At 44.3% G+C, this 18,633-nt stretch overlaps 1 protein-coding gene across 2 annotated transcripts in view; it reads right to left on the bottom strand.

Moving 5' to 3' along the window:
• The window catches only part of CXADR (CXADR Ig-like cell adhesion molecule), a 37,650-nt gene extending 33,017 nt beyond the window's left edge, over positions 1-4,633 (bottom strand). For both annotated transcript variants that reach the window (XM_064470038.1, XM_064470031.1), the window contains exon 1: positions 4,497-4,633. In XM_064470038.1, the coding sequence (XP_064326108.1) occupies positions 4,497-4,548 (52 nt within the window). In that variant the 5' untranslated portion in view covers positions 4,549-4,633. The remainder of the gene's footprint in view (positions 1-4,496) is intronic.
• Between the last annotated feature and the right edge of the window lie 14,000 nt (positions 4,634-18,633).

The raw sequence follows: 18,633 nt of genomic DNA, 5'->3' as shown, positions 1-18,633 counted from the left end.
TAGGAGATGTAGTTTCATCTCTATATTAAGCAGCCTTGGCTTTGGAAGAGGCTGTGACAAGCACTGGAAGTGAAGACAGACAGGCAGCTGAAGTTTGATGCAACACAGAGGAAGCCAGCAGTCAGAGGAGACAAGAGTGACAAGCTGTAATAAATAATCTTTGCAGCAGCATTCTGAATGCATAAAATACCTCCTGATAAACACAAGATCAGTTAAAGCAAACTGACTAATTCAGATCCCATGGTCGATGTCACAGCAGTAGCTAGTTGATTAAATCATCACTGGTTAAAGTTTTTCATACTTCTTGAAACACTGAGACCTGGGAAACCTAGGAAAGGAGTCCTAACTTCAGATAACTGTTAATATCAACGGACACTTAAGAAGAACTTGAACCCTGCAAATTGTTACAATTACTCTGCAACAGCTGAAGCATACCAAGTTCAGCAATTAAGAAACTGGGATAGGAATGATCATTTAACTCCTGTGGTAGTCAAATTTCTCCTAAATTAAGCTTCTCTAAGATCCTGTTGCAGGCCATAAAAACATGACCAGGCTTAAGTTCCTTATTATACATATCTGACAAAGTGTACCAGCCACCAAATGCTGACTCACCACATCTGCATTAGCTTCTGCTCCTGCACACATGCCATTGGAAATACTTTTTCAAGTTGTATGAATACCACTTAATGACAGGGCAATAACTTTTCCTAAAGCTTACCTGAATTTTGTTTTTATTTAAAACTTAACATTCTATTAATAAAGCATAACACATTGCAGAATTTCAATATAGTACAAAAGTACCCCACTGGTTAAAAAACCCAAAAAACCCACCACCACAAGAGCAGCAATAAGATATCACTACAGACTGAAGAAAATCCTGCCTAGTTATTTGCATTAAAACTCTACTCAAACTCTCATCCTCAATCTGAGCATTTACGTGCACAGCATTTCTATTTTGTATAACATATTGTCTGAAGGCTAAATGGATCACCGCAGATGCCATCACTTTTTTATACCTATACAAAGACTGACACAAATCTAGCTACATTAATGTTTCATAGTTACTGAAAATTTGCGTTCTGCCATTAGACATTTTTAAAAGTTTAACAGCCATAGGTCACTATCTTATTTGTTAAATCAGGATCACAAGTTAGGCGCCTATATTTATTCTCAGCCTTCTAAAGCCCTGCACAAACTTGAATTTGATCCAAATTGAATGAGATGATTTCCCCAACACTGTGTAGCCAGGAAAAGGTTACCAGTATGTACACAGTCCCTCTGAAGTCACAGCATAGGCAAACACGTGCTCAGTGCCGCTGACAATGGGAAACAACAGACTTTCTTTATATTAGCTCTTGAGATGACCGTGCAGTCTGCAAAGCTTAGAATTAATTTAAAAAAAAAAGAAAAAAAAAAGGAAAAACCCCATACAGCAGTTTACACGTCCATAAGACCTAACAAAATGATCTGGCAGCACTTAACATCACAACTGAGCTTTCCTCTTCAAATCAGATTTCTGTATTGCCCTTTACAAAACAGTTTGATATCAATTATCTCAATAAAACATTTCAAGACCTGAAGAGGTACATCATTTCTATTACCCTGTTCCAGGATTTACTGATGACAGCTATACAGCGTTCACGTAAGTTAAACAGAATTTGCACATTTTGGGAATGCCCAACCATTTGAAATGACTGATCACACTTAACTACAATACACACCAAACAGCCATCAAATTCTCACTCACCACAGACTCGGAGTGCATTTTTATATAGATAAGAATGAGTACAGTTAGAAAAATTGTTATGAATGCAGAAATAACCATCCAAATGTAAACTCATACCAGAAGTCTGCAAGACAGCAGAAGACAATTTCACTACACTAACCTGTTTTGTGGTCATCTTCCAGAAGCACCAATGCAAGGAGAAACTGCCACAAGTTATTTGTCAGCTGCACAGCCATGTAATACCAAGGCAGTCACTAGAATTCATTCATTACTAATTACAAAGTTAGAGCAGAAAAGAACTGTTCTCCTCTAGTACCCTGAAACGCTCAAGGATGAACTCTTCCCTTTCTGCAAGGGAAAGGAAGTTCCCAATTCAGTTATTTATGGCCATGAAATTGACCTCAACTGAGGAACTAAACCCTTGAGCAGGGTTCAGGGACAGCTTAAATCCAAACACTTTGCTATTTCAACACACAATGGTATACCCCATTGCCTCCTGAAGATGTATTTTATACAGTCAAGATAAGCCTCCTTATCAATACAATAACAGTTATTTTGAATCCTCTACTTTCCATGATAGTGAAACAAGGAAAGTGAGGCAGTGAGGCTTGGGGGGGGGGGGAGGGAAGCTGTGGAAACAGTACATAGTGCAAAATCCTAACACACCATGACGCACTATTCCAGTACCATAAATCCAAGTAAACACTTCAGCACCTACACAATACTCCACTGCCAACAGCTTTCACTCAACTGCACTGAGATTAACTTCCTTCCTCTAAGTTTGGTCCATACAGAGAACAACTTAGTGACATCCATTCCCTCAGTGAATGAGGTCATATCTACCTGGAACACAGACCCAGAAATAATTAACTCAGTCTGATGGAGCAAAAAAACCACAAGCAAGCTCAGATGATGTACCGACATCTATGATGTACAGACTATTAAATTATTCCCTTCAGAGGACTGTGACATGTGTGTGTCTTTCAGGGTAGTGTCACGCAAATAACCACGCAAAACAGTCTTAATCAAAACAAAAATATATGACTTTCTTTACAAAATCACCCAATGTCACAGTGAAGTCTGAAGACACCTGTATACTTCAGTAAAGACAAAGTGTAAAATTTTGTTCTGGTTTTACATGTTATATTATTCCTAGCTTTATAGTATCATTGCCTTTGATATCCTAGCAGTGATCCAGCTCATTCGTGGTACATAAAATAATTCTACTCACAACAAGCCTTTGCAGCTTTAGTTGTGTGAAGTGTTTCAATATAAACCTTAATTGCTACCCCGGGTCAACTAAACACTAGTAAGTCATAATCCTTACACAGCTTCTATGTTGTTTCTAACGCTACTTAGAGAAACAGAGCTAATGCACAACTACCGATATCCTTTCATCCTATTCGTTCCATTACAGACACAGAATTTTGATCCCAGGAGTAGTTTCCCAAAACAGCAGTGACATCAACAAAGGCATTAACATTTCAACAGGAACAGAAACTGGCCTCCTGACACGGCAGACATAGATTTTACTGTGAACCTGAACCTCCACAGGCGTTTTGTCATCTTTTGAAGTTTCACATAACTTTGGGTCAACTGTAGCAGAAACTCAATTTTTTTTAAGAGAGATTTTTAGGAAACATTAATGCAGCACTCCAGCCGAGTTCATTAGAGGAACGTAATAACATCTCACGTTTGAGATGAAAAAGTTTGCCTATTTTTTAGTAGCCCAGGCAGATTTGGTTTGGGTTTTGTTTGGGTTTCTGTTTGTTTGTTTGAGAATACTTAACTCCTTTGTTTTCTCTCAGCAAGAAAAACAAACGAGCGCAGATGCATCTACTTCAGCCCCTTCCCCCACCCCCTCAAATTCCCTCACGTTTTCTCCCCAGCGTTCAATCACCGCCACCGGGTCTGGTACAACTGGGTTGCGAGGGCTCGCTGGAAGCCGCCCGGCCCCTTCCACCCTCCCAAAATAGGGCCAGCAGCTCGAGCCAGGTATTAGGGAGGTATTACAGGTGCGGCGCTGATTTGGTTTGGTTTTTTAATATTTAAATTTTTTGTTCTTTTTCACGCCGGTGCTCGCGCGTGGCGTTACCGCCCCGCCCCGACCCCGCCATCCCGGGGCGCATCCCGAAGCGGGGCGCGGGGCCGACCCCGGGCGGGCACCGCCGCACCCAGCTGCCGCCGGCGGCCCCGCGGGAAGCCCCTCACGCACGGACCGCGCCGCCGCCCGAGAAGAAAAGGCACACCGCGGGGTACCGAAAGCGCCCGCGGCGGGGCGGTCGCCCCCGGACACGCCCGGGAGCGGGGCGGGCAGAGGCGGCGGGGTGAGGGGGGGGAAGGTGTCGGAGGCGGGGAAGCCAAACGGCGGCAGCGGGGCGGCCGCTCCGCCGGCGGGCGGCGAACAAAGCCCAGGTCGGCCCCGCAGCCCGCCCGGGCACCGCGCCTCGGGCGCCGCTACCCGGCTGCACCCGCAGGCGAGCCGGGACCGGGGCCGGAACCAGAGCCCGGCGGCGACGCCGGCGCGTGAGGAGGGCTGGGGGAGACGCGAGCCCCCGCCCAGCCGCGCCCCCCTCACGCAGGGGCGGAGGTGTAGCGGGGCCGGCGCCCTCCGGTCGCTGGGGGAGAAACCGGACGGGCAAGAGCAGCCTCCCCCCTTCCCCCCCCTTGCTCCCAACCCGACAAAGCCGGAGCCGCCTCCCCGTCTCTCCCTCTCTCCCTCCCTCCCTCCCTCCCGCCCCGGCACCCTCCACCTGCGCCCGGCGCCCACCTGCGAAGCAGAGCAGCACGAGGAACACCGACACGACCAGCGGCGGCTCCATGGCGCGGCGGGCAACCCGCACCGGCAACTCCCCTCCTCGCGACTCCCGGTGGGCCCCGCCCCGCCCGCACCGCCCAGCAGGTGAATCAGTCCAGCCCCGTCACTTCCGGCCGGTACCCGCCCTCCGGGGCCGCTTGGTGCAGCCCGCCCCCAGCAGCCGCACCTGCCGCCGCCACCCGCTCCGCCCCGCCCCGCCCCCGGCGCGGCAGCACGTGCCCGCACACCTCCTCGGCGAGGGGGCCGCACACACACCCCTGCGCCGGGCCGAGCCCGCCGCCCGCCGAGGAGGGGCGGGGGCGCCGCCCGCGGCGGGAGGCACCGCTCCCGCCGGCGGGTCTGGCCCCGGCCATTGCCCCATGCGCCGAAGGAGGCTTGTCCGAGTCGGTCCCCATAGCAACGCTGTTGCAACGTCTCGTGCTGCCCTCGTGCAGCGCACACGCATTTTGACTGAAAGGTCTGGAATAGAAGAAAACGGGCGAGCACGAGAAAAGGGCGAAATAGGCCGTTTGCGAAGGGCCACAGTCAGGCTTTCTTGTCTAACGCCAGGCAGCTGCGCGACGCCCAAAATGGCAGCTGATGCCGGAAAGCCGGCGTTTGCGCTCCTCGTCCAGCAACAACCGCCGGTTGCGTTTGTCAGAAGATCGGCAGGCTTGACGATACTCGGGCTCCACAATTAGGCGCGTTCCATGAATTTATTGCTGTGCGCATATTACTATATAGTGCAATAGCAAAGCTGTGGACAGACACGAATGTCTTTCTGTCACTGGTGTATTCTTGTGAAGGGGTAAGTTGCGTTGCTACTGCCTCCTTTGTTAGGTCCGCAGTTCTGTCTACATTAAGTAAACCAAACTGTGTATTTACACAAACATTTACATAACCATAACCAAATATGTACACAAACGCAAAAGCTATGCAGTCCAGATTTTGGAGTCCAAACAAATTTCAGCTGCGATCGCATTACTCTTCATTATTTTCTTTGATGTCCATAATAAATAAAGTTCAAATACATTTTTATATGGTTATGTTCTGTACGTATGAGATGAGAGTTTAAAAAACAAAGTTATTTCTGCCCGTGTTAAAAACTTTGGATCAAACGGGTAACTGCTCACAAAGGTATTCTCCCAAACACCTAGCTAAAAAGGAGGTGTTGCCCTTTACATTCGATAAAGGATTCCTAGTGATGAAATCAGCAGTGTCCCCATTTCTGCTGGAATAATGAATACAGGAAGGTGCACTGACATCTTTCAAAATGGTTGGTTACTCTTAAGTAAAGCAGCAGCTTTTACCTGCCAGCTCAGAATTAGTTTTTTGATGAGTAGGTAAAGGCGTCGTCATTCTCCATGAAGGTACAGGTAAGTACTGCGTACATCTTGTAAGGACATGACAATTCACAGTGTCTGTTAGATCTCCTTCTAAAAACAAATCTGCCCAGTAAGATGCTGGATACTATACGTGAAGCACTGAATTTTAAATTGCGAGATTTCAAACATTTTATTTAACGACAGACCAGAATTGTCTTTCCCTTCTATGAAGGAAAGAGAATAGCAGTCATGTAATATTAAGCTAGAGGAACCAGAACCTCAAAGTGGGGGTATTCAGATTTTGGTTTCTTCTGTTGTTTTATATGTGCTGCAGCCTTGTGCTTTAAAGGGTAATCTGGCTCGAGTATCCTAGGCTGACTGGATGAGCGAGGTTTTTTGCTGTACATCCACTTGTGTCAACACAGAAATTATATACCATGGAAAGTATAATGAGGCAATCACAGCCCTTACAGAAAAAGAAAATGATTCGTCATTAGAATGGAGATGCTCACCGTGTGAAATAAATCCTAGCTAGTAATTAAAATAAATATGGTGCTGCATTTAGGAAGCATGAGGTCCACGCTTTGTCTAGCCTAGACAGACCTATTCCTGGTCTCATTTAAATCAAAAGCAACACGGATGCAGCCATGTTCACGCTCCTGAAAATTGTTCACGCTCCTGCAAATTAAGAGTGCATCAGAATACAATGTTTAAATAATAATTATTTTTAAAAAGCAAAAACTCTCCATTTCCCCACTGCAAATGTTGGTCAGGCTGATACGGCATAAAGCTACCAGATTTATTAGAGGATGTGACATTCTGTATGTTTTGAGTGGCCTATGCTTCCTGGAACGCTAAACACAATGAGGGAAGAAGAACTGTGAAAATGACCAAACCTATTCCACTCACAAAGGAAAAGGCCAGGTTCCAAACCTTTTTGAACAGATTGCTACTAATGCCAGCAATTTGGATCAAGCCCAAAAAAGGCTCCAGGGTGAAGGCAGAATCCAGTCAACAAGGAAGAGAGATCCATCCGCTGGAGCAGAGGCCTGCAGTCTAGACCCACATTTTGCAAACGAGTCAGTGTTTAGCCTTTCTTTCATGGAGAATGCTGTCCAATGCTCAGGGATCTTAAGAGTTATGTTAAACAGAAAAAATTCATTTAATGTGTTTGAAGTTAAAAAAACCTTCAGTATGAGAACCCCTATATCAGTATCCACCTAAATGTATAGTGATCTTGAAATAAAACAATATCAACACAATCCTTTTTTAAATCAGGTTTTTACACAAACAGTACAAATTCAGAAGAAATTTTACAATAATTTATTAAAACGGTATGGTGGGATTGTTCACTGTATCCAAAACCAAACTTTTCAGAACTTGAATAAAATGGTTTGCGTATTTCTTCAACTTGTCTCTACTTTTTGAAGGAAAACTATCCACCAATTTCAACTTCAGGTTGTGAATAATTCATGTTCCTTGCTTTGGAAACACTTCCTTATCTGGCTGACCATCCACAAAGTGAAATTACTATTGGTTTCGTTTTTTGAGGGGAAGGGTGGAACAGGACCACCTGAAGTTACCCATAGGCTTGACCTACAGAAGCAATGCAATGGAAATCATCCATGCTTGCCTTATACACATCACACAGGGCATGATCAACAAGGAAAACAGGGTTATCTTCTGTTTCAGCTTCCATTCTGCACTGGAGGAGCTGCTGTGGTCAACCACCGCAGTTCTTGAGGGAAAATTCCCCATAGGGCTGTACATTTCCTAAGATGGATAACAACATGTCTCAAGAAGGGTAAGAGAAAGAAATGGGGAAGAAAGATAAAGGGAAGGAGCAAACAGTACCCTTGGGATCTTGGGTTTGGATTCCTACTTGCAGGAGGGAGCCATTGTATTTTCTTCTGGGACACATTTTCTTCTGGATCAGCAGACCCATCAGTTTATAATTCAGGCCAGAGTCAGCATGAGGGAGGACACAAGGGAGCATGAGGGAGACACCTGGGTGTGTTCAGCCTGGAGAAGACTGAGGGGGGGTTTCATAAATACCTATAAATATCTAAAGGGAGGGTGCCAGGATGATGGGACCAGGCTCTTTTCAGTGGTGCCCAGTGACAGGCCAAGGGGCAATGGGCACAAGCTGGAACACAGGAAGTTCCACCTGAATATGAGGAAAAACTCCTTTCCTGTGCGGGTGCCAGAGCAGGGGCACAGGCTGCCCAGGGAGGGTGGGAAGTCTCCTTCCCTCGAGACATTCAAAACCCACCCGGATGCGTTCCTGTGCCCCCTGCTCTGGGTGTGCCTGCTCAAGCAGGGGGGTTGGACGAGATGATCTCCAAAGGTCCCTTCCAACCCCTACCATTCTGTGATTTGGCCAGGAGAGGGGAGACGGAGTAAGAGGATGGGACCATTTCTCTTGAGCAGTTGCAGGCGGCTGCCCTCAGGCACAAATCTGCCTGAAGGTTGGTCGTTTAAATTGGAGGTGCCACAGTCCTGCTCTCCCCCCAACCCCAGTATCCCCACCTGTGCTTGCACTGGAGATCATGACACTAGCTGGTAAATTAGTTTGGGAGGCCAGGCTGGCCAAAGATTAACACCTATTATTCTCAGCCAGCAGAGCTCCCTGAGCTGTTTTCCCGCTTATTTGCCTGACAGAAAAGAGGGGGCTGGGTGGCAGGCAGGGGAAGGGTGGGGCTGTGAGTCAGCTGAGATGTGTTTAAGCTGCTGTGGCACCACATCTAGAGCTCTGAGAAGGGGAAGGTCTAGCTTGTGCAACCATTTTTTCCAAAAAAAAATTTTTTGCATTGCTTATGCTCATGTCTGTACCCTGATGTGAGGAATAAGCACTTTTGCACTGCTAAGCTTTTTGGCACTAGCTGTCCTTATCAGTATTAGTTAAACTCGCCCAGGGCAAATCAGGCTGATAGGCTGAAAATAGCTGCCAGAGTCAAGAGATAGTCTACATTAAGGTCTCATCAACATGGGGAGATTACAGCAAAGGATTTTAGAAGGCAAGGTTACAGACTGCTAAGTATTTTGTAAAAAAGCTTTGAGCACAGGCTCCCACCTTATGTCCCAACTGGCAGAGCTCAGAGCAGTGTTGAGTTCCTGAGGCTGGGGTGCAACCCTCCAGCTGGGATGGGTCTACCGAGGTATCACACCCCCTTCCTCACCTCAGCTTCCACAGGGAGAGCACCCCAGTGATGCCTTGGAGCATGCAGTGGTCTGCACATGTGGGGTGACCAGATGACTGGGTTCTGCCTTTAACAACCTTGGGCTGTTTCAAATTAAACTTTCATGTGCCTGCTAGCTTTTTATTATGATAACTAAATGCAACTATAATGATAACTAAATGCAAACTGAGGAAAAGAAGAAGAAATAAAGGGAAAAAAATAGCTAACAAAAGCTGGGGTTTAATTATCTTTAATTCAGGTTAATGTTTTTCACAGACTGTCTTGTTCAGAGTTAAAATAACAGCTTTGACATTTATCGCCTCAATCAAGTGACAGTTGATATCAGGGTAAAATTCACATCTTGCTGTGCTCCTCTTTTGTAGAGACAGTGTTTTTAGCAAAGACATTTTAAGAGGGCAGCAATTTACACCTTTGTGTCCCTGTGATATTGAAGTTTAGAAATATAATTTGCCTCAAATAATTTTCTCTCAGAGGTTGCTTAAATGTTTGCATCATTTAGACACAAAAACAGCAGGTAGAAGAAAGAAGGAATACTAGTTCCCTACTAGCTGACCCTAACTTAAACTACATATTTACACTGTAAAAGAGAAGCAAAATCTGTGTAATATAAGATAGACTTGGTTTGTGTAAAGTCCAGAAGAGGAATGCATCATGTAACTTGTCCTTATAAAAATATTAATGCTACACATCTTTTATTAGTTATATATTTGAGGTTTATTTATATTAAAACTTTCATTGTATATGCACATAGCAGTAAAAGTGCCATGTCCGTTGGCTGGAACATTAATACAATTGACAATACAGAGCTGTCCTGTAGCAAACTATTTTTCTGAGCTAGTATTCACCGGAGTGACGCCTTGATTGAAGAAAACTGCCCTTAAGGGGAAAAACAGATGTGATTTCCTGAAATGATGAGGAAATGCTTCTTTAGCAGCTGATCTGAAGATTGTCTCCAAAAGAGGTGACATTCACATTCCTCTCTTCTTTTTAATTTCTGTCTCACTCTTTGCATTGAATTTCAGCTGTGATATTTGCTGATGCCTGTATGACCCAGCAACAGCATTTCACAGAAGCACGATCCCAGTCCCCTCTCCCCACTTTCAGCTTTGCAGTCACCAGGCTTGCCCTCGCGCCAGCATTGATAGTCATCTGGTGACTTAGCGAGCTGATTTAGCTCACCAGACTAGCAAATAATTACTCCCCTCCACTTTTTTATCAGCTTGGTTTAGCTGCAGAATATATTACTGACCATTGCTGATGCCACAAAAGCAGCAAAGGCACAAGCATAAGCTAGGTGGAGGTGAAGTTGTGAGAAAGGATTGGAAGACCAGGCCCATGCTTGTTGCTTGTAACAATAACTAGATCTTCTCGGCTGCCTCATGAAATTTGGCCTTTAGAGTGAAATTAGCTGTATCATGGGGTGGTTGTGTTGAAGCAGAGCTACACTTGTAAAGAAGCGCTGCATTCCCACTCCTACAACTGGGTCCTTGTGGAGGCAACTCGGCATGGACACCCAGCATCCATCCAGGGGTTTTACCCCTAACACAGATCTTTAAACTTACAGCCAGAGAAAGAGAGCAGTTACATGCTTCCTGGCAGGGTTAGCATGGGTTATGCTTCGTTTGGGTTGTACTCTCCAACTGGAGCTGCTTCACACTGGGTGGGATTCTTACATGGCCAGGCTGGAAGTGATTATTACAGAGCTAAAAGGACAAGGGAAATAGGGAAACAACCCATAGATAGCCTGAACCGTGCACTGTAGAAGCTGGCATCTGCTGATAGAAGGACAGTGTCTTCAGTATGTTTTTCTAGTGCCCATAAAAAAAGGATTGCTTTGTGAGAATCAAACAGGCAAGACTAGGAACAGGATTCATACTTGCAAAGAAGGGAGAGGAGAAACAATATCTGAAAACCAAAAGCATTCATGAGCATAGAGTAGTGGAAAGGAGTTTCTCCAACCCTTCAGGGAGTACAGTTGAACAGGAGGATAATCACAGATATGCCAGAGGCAATGGCATTTCATACCTAATCCCAGAATTAACTTGGATCAGCGCAGAACTAGTAGCTGCTGGTGGCTCAGACTGCATCATGAACTTTCAGACCATTTTGTTTGTGCAAGGCTTTTATAAATGGTGCTTTAGCACTTAGCCTTTTTGGTGTCTGTATCTACCACTTAAGGCACCAGTGACATTTTCTGAACTGCTACTCAGCCGCCACTGTCCTACTAGGCAGCCCAGTTTCTTCTGGTTGTCACTGCTGACATTGCCTGGTCACTAGCAAGCTGCTCAAAGACTTTTCCTGAGGTGAAATCCCCTGAGGCAAGATCCTCCAAAATCAGGGGAAAATACCCTTTCATCCTGCGCTTGAGGCATACATGTTAAGTGGTATGAGGGTGACCTGGAGTGCACAAGCCTGCTATGCAGTATTTCTAGTGACTGCCTTAACAACTATGTTGTGATACAACCATTAGCCAGTGGAAGAAGCAAGAAGGTACATTAAGACAGGAGCCAACTGCATGTAACACTCACTTCATCTGACATTCATTTGCTTATCCCGTCAGTGAGACCAGATCCCACGGGCATACCCAGATCACTCCTAATGTCTGTGGCCTGCCAGCTCACGTGCCTGAAGGTCTGGGTGCAAGCCAATGGTGGATGGAAGAACAGAGTGTCAGCACAAAAGACAGTGGGAGGAATAAAACAACAAGACAAAAATAAGAGAGAGGGTGTGCAAGTACAGAATGGGAAAACAAAGTGCTTCATCTCATACTGGCAAACCCATCTTTGATGATGATGTGAGGGAGGTGTTCATAGCTGAAGATCTCAAGAACAGGTAGGTAGGTAGGTAAGTGCCGTTTCAGGTCCATCAGCTAGTTATAGAGAGTCAGTTGCTTAGATGCTGCACACTACTCATTGTCCCACACTTCACCTTTCACTCTTTACTTGTGTGAGACACACTGTGCCCAGCTGGCTGCTTTCTGAAATATTTCTTGCATAGGTGTCTGATATTCCCTTAACCAGCCTGACTGGTTAGCTCAGGGATGTAAATCTGCTTCTCACAGGAGTTTAGGTGTTTCAGGGTAATTGCAACAGTTCTTATAGCCAAGCTTCTCAAACATATCTCAGTGTTAACTGCCACTGTTTCCAACAGAATAGTTAAATAACACCAAGGATCCCTGTGTTGGGGCCCACAGTTATGAAGATCTTGATGGTACCTCCATCTAATACCTACTGTCGCTATACCTGATATCATCGAAGAATGGCAGTTATCTCCAATTTGTTTGAAGTGTTGTGCTTCTTGGTCTTTTCTTTCAAGGCATCAGCTTCTACTGTCATGATAAACAGAACTTTCATTAAAAATAAACAAATACCAGAAGCTGTTTACACCTGATAGACTGGAAAGAAGACCTGCAGAAATCACAAAAACAAAACAAAACAAAACAAAACCCAATTAAAAAACCGCTACTTTTTTAAAGAAGATTTTTTCTTTTTTTTTTAATGCACTCTCAGTATTTGGGAGTGTGGGGAGAAGGGATTTACTCACAAGTTTTTGGTTGGCAGTACTACGTAATAGGGTTTCCTATCCCTTTCCAAGATGGATGCCGCCTCCTCCTCAACATCATCATTTCCACAAACTCCTATCTTTTCTGGTGAACCCCCAACCTTGCCTCTTCAGGTTCCCTTCCTTAAATTCCATTTTTTCTCAGGTGGGCATGTATCGAGGATACATTTAACTATGGCAATCCCTAAAATCCTGAAATTTTGTCTAGCAGTGTCTAGGAGCTTGAGAATGCTGAAACTGCTGTTGTGAGTCACTTATAAATGTCCCTGCTCTAAATTATGCTGTGTATCAAGGGGGTTCTGCACAAGCAGAAAATGGATGTGACTGCCTAAATAGTAAACTGTGAGTAAAATAGTCATACTGTTGGCCCCGTGTTTCTTCCATTATGTTGCCCTCCATTTCCCTTACCTTGGGTACTGATCACGTACACTGTCATACATTGGCAAGTGCTGCAGAAACCACACTTTGCCCTTCATTGCTTTCCTCACCACAGTCACACCCACTGGGTACAGCACGGACTTTGGCCCAGGAAATCCAGAGTTTTTTTCCAGAGTAAAAGTTTCTCATTGTCCAAGCTGGAAATGCTGGAAGAGCCTTTCTCCATGGAGGCAAAAATAAAGAACTAACAACATTCCGTGCAGAACTTCACCAGCTTCTGGAAGGGAGCCTATGAATTGGCTGCTTGAGATAGCAATGGACGTTGCTCACTGACCCAAAGAGAAGCACTTTTAAAGGTGCAGGTGCCCTTCACTGAGATTTTTCTTCCCTGTCCAGTGCATTTAAAGTGTGTCCTGTTGTAAGAAAGAGTTCCAGTTTGTGTTCCAGGTTGACTTGGATGCATTTCTATGTTGCTGGATCATTTAACACCACACTGTACAAATCTCATATGGTGAAGGAGGTTTTTTGTGGGGTTTTGTTTTATTTCTTTTTTAAGGTAGGGTTATGTAATTTTCCTGCCTACTGTATAAACAGGTTGGGTTGGTTTCAGTAGTGCTTTGTAATTACAATAGCTCAGGAAAAAATGCTGACAGTGTAAGGAATACATATTTTTAGTGATAACAAGCTTTGTAATGTCTTGCATAACTGTTTACAGTGAAACCTGTTTTAAATGGCCTCCCAGTGAAAAGTGTTTGCCTAGCAGAAGTAGCCCCTAACTGGAAGTCTGGCACTGTTAACTTAATGGCAAACTATAATAAAGCCATTGCTTATTGAACATGACGGTTATTGCAGAATTGTGGTGTACTTGGGGACATCTGCAAGTAGTCCTCTACAAAGAAATGAAACTACTTTTAAAATTCTGTAATTCATTTTTTCTGGAAGGATTTTTTCACTTTCTTCCATGGTTTCAGCTTATTGCCTCTTGTTAAGGCAGATTTCTGTGGTGAATGTCATCCTGAATTATATTTTAATCTTTCATCAATTAGTAAAATGCTCCAGGAGGATGAGAAAAATGAATTCAGGAGTTCAAAGCCAAACGGCATACTATGGAGAGGAGAGTGGGGAGGCAGGACAGCCAGATTCTTAGCTTTGCCGTTTGTTGAAATCTCTGGGCAATTTGCTTCATCTGCCTGTTCCTCAGTTGTTGCATGTGAATAACTGTATAATTAAATATTTGCTTGTCTGGAAGGGACAATATGAAAAACAAAAATAAATAACTTATACTTGGCAAAACACCTTGTCCTACCCCTTCATACAGCAAATACTGGAAGTGCAAGAAATGTTATAGATGCTGTAATGTCCATTTCATAGGACAGTTTAATGCATTTTATGACCTCGCACTGCAAGTTCAAAGATCTGTTTACAGTACAGGGTGGCAAAGGCTGATGCTTGGTCCGCAGTGCTATCAAAAGAAGTAGTCCTGGCCCTTCCCTTCCCCCATGCTCTCGCTGCTCGGTGTGGCTCCTTTGTGCTTGGGCTGTGTTTATTGCCTTGCAGCTGCTGGGGAGATGGGACGAGGCAAATCCAACAGTTTAGGAGGAGGGAAGGAAGCACCAAGCCAGGATAGATGAGGGTTGGGGCCTGCTTCTTTCAGCAGCAGCAGCAAACTTTTAGATCAGCCCAGCTGTCTTGTGAAACCCTATCTTGGGATGGCAGGTATTGATATTTCACCTAAGTAAAGGCTGCAAGAGAAGTCTTGGCACAACTGGAATGAAAGGCCCAGCTCCCACCATGACAGCTTCCCCATGCAAGGGGTGGTTTCCTATCAGCCCCCAGCAGCACCTTGGGATGGCTTAGGCAGCTGCCGACAGCTCCGCTGGTGGTAGCAGCCGTCCTTACCCGCCTGCTGAGTCAGTTCCTGAATCACACAATGCTGGTTATGAGTACGCATATGAGGACCTTATTGCTCTCTATAGCTATCTGACAGGAGGTTCTAGCGAGGTGGATGTTGGTCTCTTCTCCCAGGTAACAAGTGACAGCACCAGAGGAAGTGGCCTCAAGTTGCGCCAGGGGAGGTTTAGATTGGATATGAGGAAAAAGTACTTCACCAAAAGGGCTATCAAGCATTGGAACAGGCTGCCCAGAGAAGTGATTGAGTCACCATCCCTGAAGGTATTTAAAAGACGTGTAGGTGTGGCACTTAGGGACATGGTTTAGTGGTGGACTTGGCAGTGTTAGGTTTACAGTTGGACTTTATCGTCTTAGAGGTCTTTTCCAACCTAAATGATTCTAAGAGTATGCGATCAACATATGCGTTCATGGCATCATCGCAGGATGATCGTTTTTGCAAAAAGACAAGAATGACCATGTGGCTGGGATTATTACATCAGCTAAAGTTATTGTCATTTTAACTAAATCTGCTGCTGAAAGACTCAAAACTATGAATGCTATTGTCTGTTTGTGCTACAGCAGTGTCTAAAGGCTCTGCTTAAAAATTGTGGCTCTTTTTCACTAAGTATGCATAACAAAATGTTGATCCATATTCTCAGTAGTGTGCCTACTCCGTTCTCTGAAACTAGTGTTTTTTCAGTGCTTCTAAAGGTGCGCAATTAAACTGTCATAATGACCCCAGCTATTTCAGGATGCAGTCTCAGTGAAAAGAAGGAACTTCAATTTTACAACAAAGTAATATTACTCAGGTGATAATTGATGCAGCATTGTAACCTCATGCCAGGTCAAACATGATTGATTTTCATTGTGACTTTATTTCATAATAGACCCTTCTTCTTATCGCTGCAGCATCATTTAAGATGGTACTATTCTGAATGTCTTTCTTTTCCCTCTGTTGGAGATTATTACTCCAACAGCAGAAGCAGCAAAACAGCAAGTGTATCCACACCTCAGCTTTTCCAGTTTACTATCTGGAAATTCATCAGTCGAAGAGCTTTCAGCTCATCAGCTTCCAGATGAACTGCAGAGACCAGAAAAGGGAAGGAAGGAGAACAACCTTTCTGTTTGTTCCTGATGTCACTGCCTGACATAACTTTTGGCGGCTGGAGGCTGGGGTCGGAGTGTCTTAGTGGAGGAGTGGGACAGGACACTCTATCCTTTTTTTTCTTTTTTAAGCAAACGTTTATCATTTGCTTTAGCTGGCCTGAAGCTAAGTATTTTATGCATGGCACTCCTTAGGAGTGCAGACAAATCAGAACTAAACCCAAGTATTTATAGTCTTGACCAAAACTATGGAGAGTACACTTGTCCCTGCAAATATACTTAATACCATAAATTAATTGACCATATTTGGAAAAGAACTCAAGAAAACAAAAAAAACAACCAAGATATAACATAGACTTGTAATTTAGTCAATGTATGCAAAAAATTAAAATATGTCTAGTGAGGAAAAATACGAAGTGCCTCTAAGGTAAGTATGAAACGGACAGAAGGAGATGGTTATGATATAAGTAATAACACCTAACTGCCTACTTACTAGTAAACTACTCATGTTTCCTGGGAGAGAGAGGCTTTGAGCAAAGACGTGGAATAAATTAACTTAGTGGCCTTACCTTTTTTTTTTTTCAGGGGATGGGTCCTTTGATGCCATTGAGGATCAAAAGAGAAAGCAGAAAGGTTTTATGGGCAAAAAAGGATGATGCCATCTGACAAAGTAGAGGCCAGAAAGGTGAGCAGATTGAAAGGATGTAAGAAAATATAGATAGAGTAGATCAAATCAATTGGCATTTGTGACATGGTGGAAAAAAGGAAATAACGCAGAGACACAAAAGCAGAGGTGGTATGGTCAGTGATCTTAGCCTGGAAGAAAGATGTGTTTATACTAGAATTTAGAAAACAAGATTGTATCTGCTAAACTGGGGGAAAAGCGATGGCAGCAGCTTATCTACATGACCCTGCTATAACATAAGAAGCAAACACTTTGTAATTTAAGAAAATCTTCCCATGAAGTTGCATAGCAATTATTTATAGTGCAGATACAATTTGCCACTAGCTGAAGACAGAGAATGAACTGAGCCTCAAGTGTGTCTTGGGCAATGAAGACTTCTGTGGTGCCCTCAGGAACAGGATAAGGCTTTGTGCCACCTCTGCCTCATCAGATCCTTTCCAGATGCCATATACTTTCTTCTAATAAAATCTATTGCCTTTCTCTGTAGGTGCATATCTTTTAGAGCATATTAGAAGTGGCTAGTATCTCTTCCGAGAGTCAAAATGATCCTGATGTTTTGATGGGCTTAGCTTTTGCTTCATAGATTTAAAGTGAAGACGACACAGTCTTCCCCTCACCAATTAGTATTCAGGTGTCTTTGCCCCTGTCATGTTCTGCTCTCTCCTTGCTCACATACAAATGTGAGCTGGGAGGCCTGTTTTGAACATTACAGTATCTGCGTATTTCCCAGTGCACAGCAATTACTCTCACCAACCTTCAGGACCTCCACTGCCACTGGTAATAACCTGTTGCAGGCACAGGGACTGTTACCTTTATGCAGAAGAAAGAATTTCCGCAGGTCCAAGTCCAAGACTCATTCCACCAGAAATACTTCAAGCCTCCCCATGTTGGCATAAATATAAACCTCATTCTTTTCAGTTCTTTCTTTCTTCAGTATCATAGCTAAGTTATATATTAAAAAAGCGAAGATACGTATGAAGGACCAAACCAAATAAAACCCCTCAGATGGTATTCTTTCTTGCCAGAGAGGAAAGAGGTTGAGCCAGATGCTGATCTTTATGTTTCCTCTGCTTATCTCTTATATTTGTTCCCTCTTGTATTTGTTAATGGTTATAAAATGATCAAGTACATTGGACCTGAGCAGAACACAGCTATGTTAGAAACATCAAAGTCTCATCAGGTTGGGAACAGGGATTGGGAGATTTTGACACTTGTTTTAAATGCGTTGGAAGCACACTATGACCCTATGAAACTTCCTGGATGGAAAGAGCTGCCCGTGTAGCAGTTGTGCCACCGGCTGAGGACCGCCCTGAATGAGGGCAGGCTCTTGAACGCTGCTGACTCAGTGCAAAGGCTTGTCCTGGGATTTCCAACACACTCAGTGATGGTTATCCCACCCTCTCTGGCCACTATCACTACAGGTATAGGATTCAAGAAGATATTTTAGAAGAGACAGACTTCTCTCTCTGGAGGTTAGGCTACTGACGTTTGACAGGAGAAGGCGCAGTTTAGTAATGTTGTACAAATGCTCCCAGCCCCTCTGGTCTTATGCTGCACCACGTCTCCCTCTCCTCTAGCTCTTGTCTTTTCAGGCAATTCGCTTACAAAATAACCCCTCAAAAATCTGCCTTAGCACCACCGCGGGGACAGTGAGCTGCAGGACAGCCAGGAGACGAAAACAGCAAGAGGGAAGGGGGCAGATGAATGAGGAGCTTCTTAGGGCTTGGCTGGGGAACGTATCGTGTCCTTCAGTTGCACCAAAGGAAGAGTATGCTGGCCTGAGCATGGGAGAAACCAGAAAGAGGAGGGGAGACGCAGCCTGAGAGGTGGGTTTGTCCCTGATAAAGAAAGTGTCAAAGACATTTTTTAATAGAAGCAGAGGTAAGGTACCCAGTTATAATCTCTTGTATTTGAAAATGTTGACCACAGGCAATACAAATGAGGGATGTATTAATAGGAGTAAATAA

The sequence above is a fragment of the Phalacrocorax carbo genome, chromosome 1, assembly GCF_963921805.1.
Source record: "Phalacrocorax carbo chromosome 1, bPhaCar2.1, whole genome shotgun sequence".
NCBI lineage: Eukaryota > Metazoa > Chordata > Aves > Suliformes > Phalacrocoracidae > Phalacrocorax > Phalacrocorax carbo.
This window is presented reverse-complemented; position numbering and strand designations above follow the sequence as displayed.